The 14,643-nt window shown below is 38.4% G+C and overlaps 1 protein-coding gene across 1 annotated transcript; it reads right to left on the bottom strand.

The window, feature by feature from the left end:
* Nucleotides 1-6,597: 6,597 nt before the first annotated feature.
* Nucleotides 6,598-7,080, bottom strand: LOC147349972 (olfactory receptor 5W2-like). The gene has a single exon (XM_086365013.1). It carries the CDS (start codon nt 7,078-7,080, stop codon nt 6,598-6,600), a length of 483 nt encoding a protein of 160 aa, XP_086221139.1.
* Between the last annotated feature and the right edge of the window lie 7,563 nt (nt 7,081-14,643).

Raw genomic sequence — 14,643 nt, 5'->3', positions numbered from 1 at the left:
ATACAATTTGGTTGAAGATCTGTATGTCCAAAAGAAATTTGATCATTACATAGTGTTGATTAAATCTTCTTGTAGAGATGAAGACTCAAATTATGTAGTCAACTCACTAGATCGTAAATTTAGAGCCATGAATTGGCTATTTGATCTCTTAGTTTTTGTTCAGTTCAGTGTCAAATAAAATAGCTGTATATCATGTGTAAAATGATGTGTGTTGTGGGTGTATGATAAGTGAAACTGTGAGTTGTTCAGTCATGTTTGACTCTTTGCCACCCCACGGACTGTAGCCTGCCAGGTTCTTCTGTCCATGGAAGTCTCAAGGAAAGAATGATAGAGTGGGTAGCCATTGCCTTCTCCAGGGGATCTTCCTGACCCAGGGTTTGAACCTGGATTTCCTACATTTCAGGGAAATTCTTCAACTTCTGAGCCAGCATGGAAGAGCTGTGGATGAATAGTGTCTCCCAAATATCCATGTCACCCAGAACTCAGAATGTCACCTTATTTGGAAATAAGATCTTTGCAGATATAATTAAGGTAAGAGTCAAGATGAGCGTAAAGTGAATCCCAAATCCAATGAGAGTGTCCTTACAAGAGACAGAAAAACATACACAGAGACACACAGGGAAGGAGGGTATGTGACTTCCACTTCTCTCTCTTTCCTCCTAAACCACACACAATTCTTAAAAAAAAAAAACTAATTTTTAGTATTGTTGGTACATCACTGCTTCCTGGCTGTTTGTAAATCTGTGCTTTACACAGCTGTTGTGACCCAGAAGCTGTGTTCCATCTTTCTGGTTGATGGTACAGCTGAGCACAGACTGTTTCTTACACTCATCCTTTCAGTTGTATTGCCTACTGTTGCCCTTTTGGATCTTGTTTTACTTTAGCCAATTCAATGAACTAAGAAAGTTCATAGTCATCATTTCCTAGCTTTGCCTTCTGTCACTATTTTAAAAATAGTTTCTACCTGTGGGCATCACAGAGTCCTATCTACCTATCCCTTCCACACATCATCATCCTTTCCCTCTATAGCACGTGCGTGCTGTGTGCTAAGTCACTTCACTCTGTTGACTCTTTGGACCCTGGACTGTAGCCCACCAGGCTCCTCAGCCCATGGGATTCTCCAGGCAAGAATATTGGAGTTGGTTGCCATGCCTTCCTCCAGAGGATCTTCCAGACGCTGGGACTGAGCCAGAACTGCTTATGTCTCCTGCAGGTACCTTATCACTAGTGCCACCTAGGAAGCCCTCTATAGTATAGATAGATAGATAGTGAAGTCGCTCAATCATGTCCGACTCTTTGCAACCCCATGGACAGTAGCCAACCAGGCTTCTCCATCCATGGGATTTTCCAGACAAGAATACTGGAGTGGGTTGCCATTTCCTTCTCCAGGGGATCTTCCCGACCCAAGGATCGAACCTAGGTCTCCCACATTGTAGGCGGACACTTTACCTTCTGAGCCACCAGGAAAGTCCTTTATAGTATGCTCTGTTCCAAATGCTCATAAGTGATTGTTCAAGTAGAGCCTGTTTCAAACCATGACAATCCTCACACTGAACTCAGTGACATACAGTATACATACTGACCCAGGGATCGAACCCAGATCTTCCACATTGCAGGCAGACGCTTTACCGTCTGAGCCACTGGAGAAGCCCCTATTAAATCATGTATGTGCCTATTCAAATAGCACCTTCCAAGAAAATTCTTTTCTGAAAATCTAATATAATGAGACAATCACTCTTTATCCCATTAACAATATATTTTTTTGCTTAGAAACAGATGATACATTAACTACATGCAATAATTTATTTGTTTCATTTCCTTCTCCCTCTATACACTCCAAAAGAGTAGAAATTTCTGGTATTATTATTGTATCTTATATCTCTAATGCCTAGAAAATTACCTAGAAAACACATTTGGTCTTCAATGAATACTTGCTGGATGAATACAAGATGAAAAGAAATGAAAATTTCTGACTAAATTCATAATATTTAGTACTGTGCTCACCTAGGTAAGGGAGCTTCCCTGGTGGCTCAGATGGTAAAGAATCCCCCTGCAATGCAGGAGACCCAGGTTCAATCCCTAGGTCAGGAAGATGCCCTGGAGAAGGAATGGCAATCCCCTCCAGTATTTTTCTCTGGAGAATCCCATGGACAGAGCAGCCGGGCTACAGTCTATGGGGTCACAAAGAGATGACACGACTAGGTGACTAACTCTTCACCTGGGTAAGACTTTAGATGATGTCTCCTTAATGAATATAGTTGTCACATGAGATTTAAAAAGCTAAAATACCATAAATAATACTCAAAGACTTATATGAGTGCTTCTATTGCCAAGTACTGTATCTTGGAATATATTTCTTTGCCTAATTTTAAGTCTTTAGCTGTAGCTGTATATTCTATAAACATTTGACTCTTTTACAGTTTTCAGAACCACAGAAATGACACTTCCATTATCAAAAGGGTCTCTCACAAATAGTCCTTGAATATAGTTTATTAACACTGGTCATATTCAATTTAGAGATTTTGCCCTTTCTAAGCTAATACAGATTTCAGAAAATCTGAAGAGTTTATTCAAAATTCTCCAAGCCAGGCTTCAAAATACGTGAACTGTGAAATCCCAGATGTTCAAACTGGTTTTAGAAAAGGCACATGAACCAGAGGTCAAATTGCCAACATCCGCTGGATCATCAAAAAAGCAAGAGAGTTTCAGAAAAACATCTATTTCTGCTTTATTGACTATGCCAAAGCCTTTGACTGTGTGGGTCACAATAAACTGTGGAAAATTCTGAAGGAGATGGGAATACCAGACCATCTGAGCTGCATTTTGAGAAATCTGTATGCAGGTCAGGAAGCAACAGTTAGAAGTGGACATGGAAAAACAGACTGGTTCCAAATAGGAAAGGGAGTACGTCAAGGCTGTATATTGTCACCCTGCTTATTTAACTTATATGCAGAGTACATCATGAGAAACGCTGGGCTGGAAGAAGCACAAGCTGGAATCAAGATTTCCAGGAGAAATATCAATAACCTCAGATATGCAGATGACACCACCCTTATGGCAGAAAGGGAAGAAGAACTAAAGAGCCTCTTGATGAAAGTGAAAGAGGAGAGTGAAAACGTTAGCTTAAAGCTCAAAGTTCTCCTTTTTTAGTTCCTTGGGGTATAAAAGGTCTAGCTTTTTTTTTTTTTTTTAATGTAAGCATTTTTTCACTACAAACTTTTCTCTTAAAGCTGTGTTTGTTGTAATTTGTTATTGTCCTCTAATTTTTGGCATGACATTTTTCTATTTCCATTTGTCTCAGTATATTTTTTAATTCTTTTTTGATTTCTTCTCTGAACTACTGGTTGTTCAGGGATATGTTTAATCTCCATACATTTGCAAATTTTAAAACTTATTTCTTTAACTGATTTCCAGTTATATACTGTCATGGTTGGGAAAGTGTTTGATATGGTTTAAATTTTCTGTGACATTCTTGAATGAAGGTCTTACTGTCTGTCAGAGTCAGATGATCTGGAGACATGTCGACCCTTAAAGTGTTAGTCACTCAGTCATGTCAGACTCTTTGTGACCTCATGGACTATAACCCACCAGGAACCTATGTCCATGGTATTCTCCAGGAAAGAATACTGAAATGGGTAGCCATTCCCTTCTCCAAGGAATCTTTCTGACCCAGAGATCAAACCCAGGTCTCCCATATTCCAGGCAGATTCTTTACCATATCCTTAGGATGGTCACAAAAGCTGAGGTGTATCTATATGTACAAGTTCCTTCCAGGGAGATATTGGTAAATTGAGGTGGGAGGCCTTCAGACAATTGAATAAGTCAATTTTTAATTTTATAATTCCATTTATAGGACTTAAAATATTCTTGCCTTTAGTTCACATCCACTAGATCTCATAATAACAGCCAGTATGTAGATGAATGAATCTTTAGATGCTCTGATACAGGGCAGTCAAAAAGAGAGAGATTACCTAACCAGATTACACATTTATATTCTCTAAATTAGCAACAATCCACCAACACTCCATTTTCTTGGACTGCTGCTAAGTCATTTCAGTCGTGTCCGACTCTGTGTGACCCCATAGATGGCAGCCCACCAGGCTCCCCATCCCTGGGATTCTCCAGGCAAGAACACTGGAGTGGGTTGCCATTTCCTTCTCCAATGCATGAAAGTGAAAAGTGAAAGTGAAGTCGCTCAGTCATGTCCGACTCTTAGCGACCCCCTGGACTGCAGCCTACCAGGCTCCTCTGTCCATGGGATTTTTCAGGCAAGAGCACTGGAGTGGGCTGCCATTGCCTTCTCTGTTTCTTGGACAATATATCTCAAAAAATGATTTCTACCATGTTTCTCCTCATAAATAACAGTTCTAAAATATTGTGTGTAAACTGAGAAAACATACCAGAGGTGAAAACCCCTGAAGTCTTTTATTTAAAAAAACAATTCTTCATAAATTCTTTCCAGTGTGATTCTGTGTAAGAGGTCAGTTTCTCACAAGTCCCCCTGTGGAAGCCAGAGAATCTTATTGGGCTTTAATTACATTCTGAAATGTTTTTGCACAAAGACACTCTACAATGATAGCTAGAAAATCTAAGAAACAGTGGTTTTCTAACTTTTGCAACTGTAATAAATAAGTACATGAATTTTACATGCTTCTTCAAATATATCTGTATTGTTTAGACATGCTGATTCAGTGCTTTAGCATCAGATTCTAGAGCAGAAACCCACAAAATAGAAACATATTAAGAATGTATACAGATGAATGCTCTTTACTTCTAGTGTGATGTGTATCTTCTTTATAGATAAGCACCCTAGTATTCACAGCCATTTTATATTCTTTCTTAAAATTTATTACATATATGTATTCAAGGCACATACTATATCTTCAGTTAAATTTTATTTTGTTAATTATTGATGTCTAATAAACACTCAAAAATGTTATCTACTCTTTTTATTCCTTCCTTTTCCTTTGCTTTGTTCTCTCTCTCTCTCGTTCTCCATTTGTGTCCCAAACATTAGGTAAGTGCTTTGGATAATACAGACAGAATGTAGAATCCTTGAGCAAAGGTTGTTCACAATCTCATACTGTAGGCCATGATTTCACAAACAGGACAATATCAAATAGAATGATTAAAGGAAATGGTTGTCTGTGAACTATAAAAAGGAACATTTAATCAAAGCTAAGAAGAGCAGGAGTTGATAGCTAATTATTAAGGAAAACTAAGCAATTTACCAAGGCACTTTAAATTGCTTTCAGTTTTGGATTTCTTAATTCTAAAAAGCTGTGTGTATGTGTGCATCTGTGTATTCAGTCACATCCAACTCTTTGTGACCCCAGGGACCACAGCCTGCCAGGCTCCTCTGTACATGGAACTTTCCAAGCAAGAGTATTGGAGCAAGTTGCCATTTCCTACTCCAGGGGCTCTACCTGCCCCAAGGATTGAATCCGAGATCCTGCATCACTTGCATTGGCAGGCAGATTGTTTACCACTGAGCCACTGGGAATCCCCTGGAAAGGTATACAGCTGCTGAACTCAAGACCTCTGTAAGTGTCAAATTATCTTCCTAGAATCATTTCCTTCCCAAATTTATTTTTGGATCTGACAATTAATATCTCCATTCAAGAAAACCTTTCTTCTGCACACTATGTTTTGACATTTGTTCCTAGATTTTTAACCCTGTTTTTTTAATTGATGAAAGTCTTAAACTTTATTATGAATTGTATGTGTGGTTAGTTAATAAATGTTTCTTTATTCATCTAGATTACAAGGTCCATTTTTATACAAACTAATGAGTTTTTCAAGAAATGTAAAGCACTTAGAGGCAGACAAAGAATAATTAAATAGTTGATAAATAATAATATACTTGAAATAATAATGTTTGAATGAATGGATACACACAAAAATGATAGAATTTGAAGAGCCAGGAAGTTTTGCACAGAGAAAGTTTCATAGATAAGGTCAAGACATACAATGAAGCATGACAAGTTTTGAAAACTGCAACAATTCCCTATGGCTGAACTTTAGTATAGCTACTCATTTATTAAATAACTTGATAAAATTATATTTCTCATGTGTCATACTGTATAATTTTGCAAAAGTAATTACTATATGTGTGTGCATATGTGTGATATAAATCTTTGAAGCCACCTTTTATTTTTAGTTTTCCTAAGGCATTTTTCACATCCTTGTTCCATAGGCTATAAATCAGAAGATTTGACATGGGAATCATAAGGGTGTAAAACAATGAGGTCATTTTGTCTTGATCTAAAGAGTAGAGTGAACTTGGCCCAAAGTACATAAAAAGCATAGTTTCCTGGGAAATTGCCACAGCAGTTAGGTGGGAGGTGCAGGTGGAGAAAGCTTTGAACCTCCCCTCAGCAAAATGGATCTTTGAGACTGCAAGGATGATATAATAATAAGAGACAGGAACTCCTGAAATTGAGCTCAATTCAATAACTCCAAAAACAATAAATACTGTCAATCCATTGACCTGTGTATCAGAGCAGGAAAGAAGGTAGAGTGGAGGTAAGTCACAGAAGAAGTGGTTAATCTCATTTGACCCACAAAAGTGTAAGTGGATTGCTAATGTCGTGTGTATCAGAGCATCTGCCAAATGGTGCCATTTCCCACCAGGTAAATCCCAGCCACAAGCAGAGAGCACGCCCCGCTGGACACGCTGACCACATAGAGCAAGGGGCTGCTCACGGCCTTGTACCGGTCATAGGCCATCACTGCCAGCAGGAGACACTCAGAATCTGCCAAGATACAGAAGACCAAGAATTGCAGAGCACAGCCACAGAAAGAGATTGACTTGTTCTTGGCAAATAGGTCCACCAACATCTTGGGGCCAGTGGCTGTGGAATAGCAGAGGTCACAGAAGGAGAGGTGGCTGAGGAAAAAGTACATGGGTGTGTGCAGCTGGGGGTCCATCCTAATCAGGGTTATCATTCCAAGATTTGCCAGAAGACTGATGAGATAAACAAGGAGAAACAAGGTAAATAGGGTCACTTTGTTCTCAGTCTTCTCAGTAATTCCCAAGAAAATGAATTCATTCACGGAGGAGCAATTATCTCTGTCCATTCCTCTTTGTTGTCTATACTCTTAGAAAAATATTTTAAAAAATAAATAACAAAGATACATGGATAGGTAACACTTTTGCACATCTGCAAAATATCATAAGACAGAACACATTTCTTTCTATAATTGTGTTTTTGTATTCAGAAAAGCATCCAGTCAAGTGCCCGCTCTTTAAAGAGGCAAAGCTATCTATTGGGGCTTCTTTGTTGGTTCAGACAATAAAGAATCTGCCTGCAACATGGGAGACCCAGGTTTGATCCCAAAGTCAGGAAGATCCCTTGGAGAAGGGAATGGCTACTCACTCCAGTATTCTTGTCTGAAGAATTCTGTGGACAGAGGAGGATGGTGGGCTACAGTTCTAGGGGGCACAAAGAGTCCAGCATGACTGAGTGACTAACACTTCTACAGGTATCTATTACCCAATAACAAAAACCGCCTAGAATAGACTGCTGAGAAACTGAACCAAATCTATTATGTCATTTATGAGGCATATTACTTCCTACAAGGTCATGTCGGAGTCTGATATTTTTATCTCAATGGATATATTTGAATTAATTTAGACTGGTTCCAAATAGGAAAAGGAGTACGTCAAGGCTGTATATTGTCACCCTGATCATTTAACTTATATGCAGAGTACATCATGAGAAATGCTGGGCTGGAAGAAACACAAGCTGGAATCAAGTTTGCTGGGAGAAATATCAATAACCTCAGATATGCAGATGACACCACCCTTATGGCAGAAAGTGAAGAGGAACTAAAAAGCCTCTTGGTGAAAGTGAAAGTGGAGAGTGAAAAAGTTGGCTTAAAGCTCAACATTCAGAAAACAAGATCATGGCATCTGGTCCCATCACTTCATGGGAAATAGATGGGGAAACAGTGTCAGACTTTATTTTTTGGGCTCCAAAATCACTGCAGATGGTGACTGCAGCCATGAATTTAAAAGACGCTTACTCCTTGGAAGGAAAGTTATGACCAACCTAGATAGCATATTGAAAAGCAGAGACATTGCTTTGCCAACAAAGGTCCGTCTAGTCAAGGCTAAGGTTTTTCCAGTGGTCACGTATGGATGTGAGAGTTGGACTGTGAAGAAGGCTGAGCGCTGAAGAATTGATGCTTTTGAATTGTGGTGTTGGAGAAGACTCTTGAGAGTCCCTTAGACTTGCAAGGAGATACAACCAGTCCATTCTAAAAGAGATCAGCCCTGGGATTTCTTTGGAAGGAATGATGCTAAAGCTGGAACTCTAGTACTTTGGCCACCTGATGCGAAGAGGTGACTCATTGGAAAAGACTCTGATGCTGGGAGGGGTAGGGGGCAGGAGGAGAAGGGGATGACAGAGGATGAGATGGCTGGATGGCATCACTGACTCGATGGACATGAGTCTGAGTGAACTCTGGGAGTTGGTGATGGACAGGGATGCCTGGCGTGCTGCAATTCATTGGGTCGCAAAGAGTTGGACATGACTGACTGAACTGAACTGAACTGATCTCTCTTTTCCTCTTCAAAATAATATGAACAAGACTCTAATGTATTAGAGATGCTGAGCTGTAGACAGGGCTAAGGATTCTCTCCACTTGAAAGTATTTACATGGAAACAAAATGGGATTACAGCTTTAATGTTTCTCACTACATGATTGGCTTAAGAATATTTGTATTAATTCCTGAAATAATGACTCTGTCACTGACTAATAATAATGATCGCTATTTTGTTACTGGTTTTATGTTGTATTTAATAGTGAAACATTTAAGTATTATTATCAGCCTTTATTCCTAGTAATTTATTATTGATCTGTCATAATACTCATTACCCCTTTGCAGAGATAGTTGTCAAAAATCAAGTCGCTTGATGAGTGAAAGAAAAGATCTAAAAGGAATTGAAAACAATAGAACACATTTGCATCTGTTTGGATTTTAAATGGGCTGTAATATTATAAAATGGAAATTAGACGAGAGACAATAAATTCTTCTGAGAGACACATACCCTCTCTCGTGTATGTATCTGTGTGTGTGTCGTGTTTGCTATGCCTATTTTTTTAATTGGAGTAAAACTGCTTTACAGTGTTGTGTTGGTTTCTGCCATGTAGCAAAGCAACTCAGCCACTATTATAAATATATCACCTCCCTCTTGACTTGTATATGTTTTTGATGTATATGAGAATAGAATGCATTTAATGAACTTCTTCCTTAAGCCTAAATAGATACGACGTTTTTTCACATGATAATTAATTTGAAAGTTCTTATTTTTACTGTGGTGGTTGTATTATTTTTTAAACAAAATGAAACAAACCTTCAATTCATGTATACACTTATCCAATGATAAAAGGAGTAAAAGATTTTTTGTGAGCCAACAAGAAAATAAAATCATTAAGAAGTCATACTGTGGTTATTAACAAGTTCAGGAAGATGGTTCCCAATCAGAGAAATCAAAATCATTTCTGGCAAATAAATGCAGAGTTAATTTAACTGAGTAAGTAGGCATAAATGCTTCACTTACAAATACATTTTTTCTTTCTCAAAAAGTTATTTCCTCTTATATTCTTTAAGATAGGACCTGGAAACCTACCTGAAGTGAGTAGATCTTGGGTAGCTAAATGATAATAAGTAGATGGTCTTTTATTTTACCAGGTGTATGGGGACTTAAATCCCTGAGTTACTGCCCCTGGGTTTTGATGTTAGCAAACATTTCATTAATTATGTTTCTGCTTCTGTGTATTCCCCTGTGAATTCAGAAACAACTTTGCAAAAGCTGAGTTTTGAAGCCTCACTATTGCTGCCAAATTGATCTATGGTAGAAGAAAATAGCAATTTGTTTGTATGGTGTGCTTCACAGTTACCCTGAAACTATCTCCTCCTTGTCCAGTCAAAGAGGAAACCTAATGAAACTCAAAAAGATCCTCCCGCCGTCATTTTCAGCTCCTTTGGATTGGTCATTTTGTCTTTGAAACAGTCTCCTTCAATACATTTAGAAATATTGCTACACTTTGACCATATGCTCTTTCTTATGTAAGTATGCAGTTCTTGTTTTTATTGTTTTTTAATTATACTTTCAAGATTGTTCAGTTATCTCCAGTCTCTAAATCCAGAATATTTTCATTACTTCAATAAGAACCCCCCACCTGCTACCCGTCAGTTCTCCTTCCTTAGCCCACAGCAACCACTAATTCTATGTGGTTTCCTATTATGGATGTCTCATACAAACAGAATCATGTGATACCTTTTTTTGTTCTCATATGTTTTGTTCATTTGTTTATTTGTTTATTTTCCTGTCAGGCTTCTTTCCTTGAAAATAATGTTTCCAAGTTGCATCCATGTTGTTCCACTTATCAGTATTTTGTTTCATCATTTTGGGACAATAATATTTCATTTTAAAGATACAATACACTTTGCAGATCCCCTCTTCAGTTAAGTGACTTTCAGGTTTTTTCTACTTTTTATCCGTTATGAATAACGATGCTATAACATTAGTAACAATCATCACCACACATTGTCTTATTCTCATCCTACCACATTACTTACAGGCATTTCAATGACTTTATGACTCCCTCACATTTCCTAAATAATGCATTTTTTTCTTTCTGAATTACATTTTATTTATATAAGAATATTTATATTACATTTAAGACCTCAGGAAAAATCAATGATTTTTTTTTCATTTCCTAAAATTTCTAGTGCAAAAATTTGAAAAGGTAATACTATCTAAATGTTCATTTACTACTAAGTATAGTAGTAATATTTCTGTCTATTAAAGTGGAGGCTGAGGAACAAAAATAAGAATGTAATTGTGTCCAGAATTTTCTACTGATAAAGTTCATATATGCAAAGATGACTCATTTAAAACTTTTTACACAAGTGATTTTTGTAAATAAACTGAGTTCATAATTTTTCTTAAAAAAGTTATTTGTTTGCTACTATCCACATTCATTCTATGAGACAGAAGACTCACTCATATTACATCCTCCCAAATTCTCCCTTCTAGACAGCAACGGAACTCTTTCAGTGAGTCAGTTCAGTCACTCAATCGTGTCTGACTCGATGCTACCCCATGGACTGCAGCATGCCAGGCTTCCCTGTCCATCACCAACTCCAGGAGCTTGCTCAAACTCATGTCCATGGAGTCAGTCACTTTGGTGCCCAAGAAAATAAAGTCTGTGACTGTTTCCATTGATTTCCCATCTATTTGCCATGAAGTGATGGGACCAGATGTTGTCATATACTCGATGGACATGAGTTTGAGTAAGCTCTGGGAGTTGGTGATGGGCAGGGAAGCCTGGCATCCTGCAGTCCATGAGGTTGCAAAGAGTCAGACATGACTAAGCATCTGAACTGAACTGAACTGACTTGGTGATGCCATCCAACCATCTCATTCTCTGTCATCCCCTCCTCCTCTGGCTTTCAATCATTCCCAGCATCAGGGTCTTTTGCAATGACAATCATAATCATTGGACACTCATTTTCCAATGAATCATAGTTCTGGTATCTTTGGAAGTAGCCCAATCATACCAGATATAAAGATCTTAGAGCAAACTTTGGGTATGAAGTCCCTTGGACTGCAATAAGAGCAAAGCAATCCATCCTAAAAGAAATCAGTCCTGAATATTCATTGGAAGGACTGATGCTGGAGCTGAAACTCCAATACTTTGGCCACCCGATGCAAAGAACTGACTCTTTAGAAAAGACCCTGATGCTGGGAAAGGTTGAATGCAGAATGAGAAGGGGATGACAGAGGATGAGATGGTTGGATGGCGACCCAATGGACATGAGTTTGAGCAAGCTCTGGGAGATAATGAAGGACAGGGAGGCCTGGCATGCTGCAGTCCATGGGCTCACAAAGGGTTGGACATGACTAAATGACTGAATAGCAACAAATCCTCCATTATAAATATGTTCTGAATTGTCTTTATCCATTCATCTGTTAACAGACATTTAGGTTACTTCTATGTCTTGGCTATTGTAAACAGCACTGTAATGAACATTGGGGTACACATATCCTTTCAAACTAGAGTTTTCTCTGAATATATGCCCTGGATGGGGATGGTTGGATCATGTGCTAGCTCCATTTTTAAGTTTTTAAGGGATCTTCATACTGTTCTCCATAGTGGCTGTACCAATTTACATTCCCACAACAGTGTAGGAGGTTCTTCTATTCTCCATACCCTCTCCTGACCTGCCTCTTGACAAATCTGTATGCAGGTCATGAAGCAACTGGACATGGAACAACAGACTGGTTCCAAATAGGAAAAGGAGTATGTCAAGGCTGTTTATTGTCACTCTGCTTATTTAATGTATATGCAGAGTACATCATGCGAAATGCTGGGATGGATGAAGCACAGGCTGGAATCACGATTGCCAGGAAAAATAATATAACCTCAGATATGCAGATGACACCACCTTTATGACAGAAAGTGAAGAAGAACTAAAAAGCCTCTTGGTGAAAGTGAAAGAGGAGAGTGAAAAAGTTGGCTTAAAGATCAACATTCAGGAAACAAAGATTATGGCATCTGATCCCATCACTTCATGGCAAATAGATGGAAAAACAGTGGAAACAGTGGCTGACTTTATTTTTTTAGGCTTCAAAACACTGCAGATGGTGACTGCAGCCATGAAATTAAAAGACCCTTACTCCTTGGAAGAAAACTTATGACCAACCTGCTGCTGCTGCTGCTAAGTTGCTTCAGTCGTGTCCGACTCTGTGCGACCCCATACACGGCATCCTACCAGTCTCTCCCATCCCTGGGACTCTCCAGGCAAGAACACTGGAGTGGGTTGCCATTTCCTTCTCCAATGCAGGAAAGTGAAAGTGAAAGTGAAGTTGCTCAGTCGTGTCCGACTCTTCGCGACCCCATGGACTGCAGCCCACCAGGCTCCTCCGTCCATGGGATTTTCCAGGCAAGAGTACTGGAGTGGGGTGCCATTGCCTTCTCCGCAATGACCAACCTAGACAACATATTAAAAAGCAGAGACATTACTCTGCCAACAAAGGTCCGTCTAGTCAAGGCTATGGTTTTACCAGTAGTCATGTATGCATGTGAGAGTTGGACTAGAAAGAAAGCTGGGCACCGAAGAATTGAGGCTTTTGAACTGTGGTGTTGGAGAAGACTCTTGAGAGTCCCTTGGACTGCAAGGAGATCCAACCAGTCCATTCTAAAGGAGATCAGTCCTGAATATTCATTGGAAGGACTGATGTTGAGGCTGAAACTCCAATACTTTGGCCACCTGATGTGAAGAGCTGACTCATTTGAAAAGACCCTCATGCTGGGAAAGATTGAAGGCAGGAGAAGGGGATGACAGAGGATGAGATGGTTGGATGGCATCTCATGGCAATGGACATGAGTTTGAGTAAGCTCCGGGAGTTGGTGATGGACATGGAGGCCAGGCGTGCTGCAGTCCATGGGGTCACAAAGAGTTGGACACGACTGAGTGACTGAACTGAAATGAAGTGGCACCCTCCCCAGCATTTACTGTTTGTAGGCTTTTTGATTATGGCCATTTCAACCAGTGTGAGATAATATCTCTTTGTGGTTTTAATTTGCGTTTCTTTAATGATTCACATGTTGATAATCTTTTCATGTGCCTCTTGACCATCTGTATGTTTTGTTTGGAGAAATGTCTATTCAGATCTTCTGTGCATGTTTTTGTTTGGATTGTTTGTTTTATATACTGAGCTGCATTAGCTGTTTGTAAATTTTGAAATTAATCCCTAGTTGCTCACATTGTTTACAAATATTGTCTCCCATTCTATGGGTTGTCCTTTCATTGTGTTTATGGTATCCTTTGCTGTGCAGAAGTTTTTGTTGTTGTTTTAGTTTAAATAAGTCCATTGGTTTATTTTTGTTTTTATTTCTGTTGCCTTAGGAGGTGGATACAAAAAAAAATATTGCTGTAATGAATGTCAAAGACTGTTATGCCTATGTTTTCCTCTAAGAGTTTTGTAATACCTCATCTTATATTTATGTCTTTAATCCATTTTGCACTTATTTTTGTGTACAGTGTTAGAGAATATTCTAATTTCATTCATTTACACTGGCTACACAATTTTCCAAGCACCACTTATTGAAGAGACTGCCTTTTCTCTTTTGATAGTCTTGCCTCTGCTGGATTTATAGTCCTCAATTTTTATTTCAGAGTGATTTTGAGGCTTCTTAGGAATTACCTGACTATGTAGTTAATTAATGCTTGCTATTAGCTCTAGCTTATAGTTATTAATATAGAAAATGCAGTGTGTATCATAGAATATAAAGGACCTAAATGCTCAAAGTTCTCTCAGTAAATATACAATAAATCTTAGGGTAATTGAAATAATATTTGAATGAAAGAATTAATCATAATATTCGACAAAATTGCAAAATTCTGGAAGTATTTGGCAAAAAGGAAGTGCTATATATTAGTTGTTATACACAATGAAAGCTGTGTTTTGGAATGGTAGTATTTTTAAAGATTACACTTTATTAAAAATAGTTATTCACTCCTTTAAAGTATTTGAAACAATTTCATTTCCCTTGGATCATGAATATAATTTTACAAAAACAACAGACATATGTATGTGTGTCTATATATTTATAGTACACCCT

Source organism: Bos grunniens, chromosome 21 (genome assembly GCF_055505025.1).
Source record: "Bos grunniens cultivar Pamir isolate PY7600 chromosome 21, Bosgru_T2T1.0, whole genome shotgun sequence".
Lineage (NCBI taxonomy): Eukaryota > Metazoa > Chordata > Mammalia > Artiodactyla > Bovidae > Bos > Bos grunniens.
The sequence above is the reverse complement of the archived record's forward strand: the minus strand, read 5'-3'. Positions and strand labels throughout refer to the sequence as shown.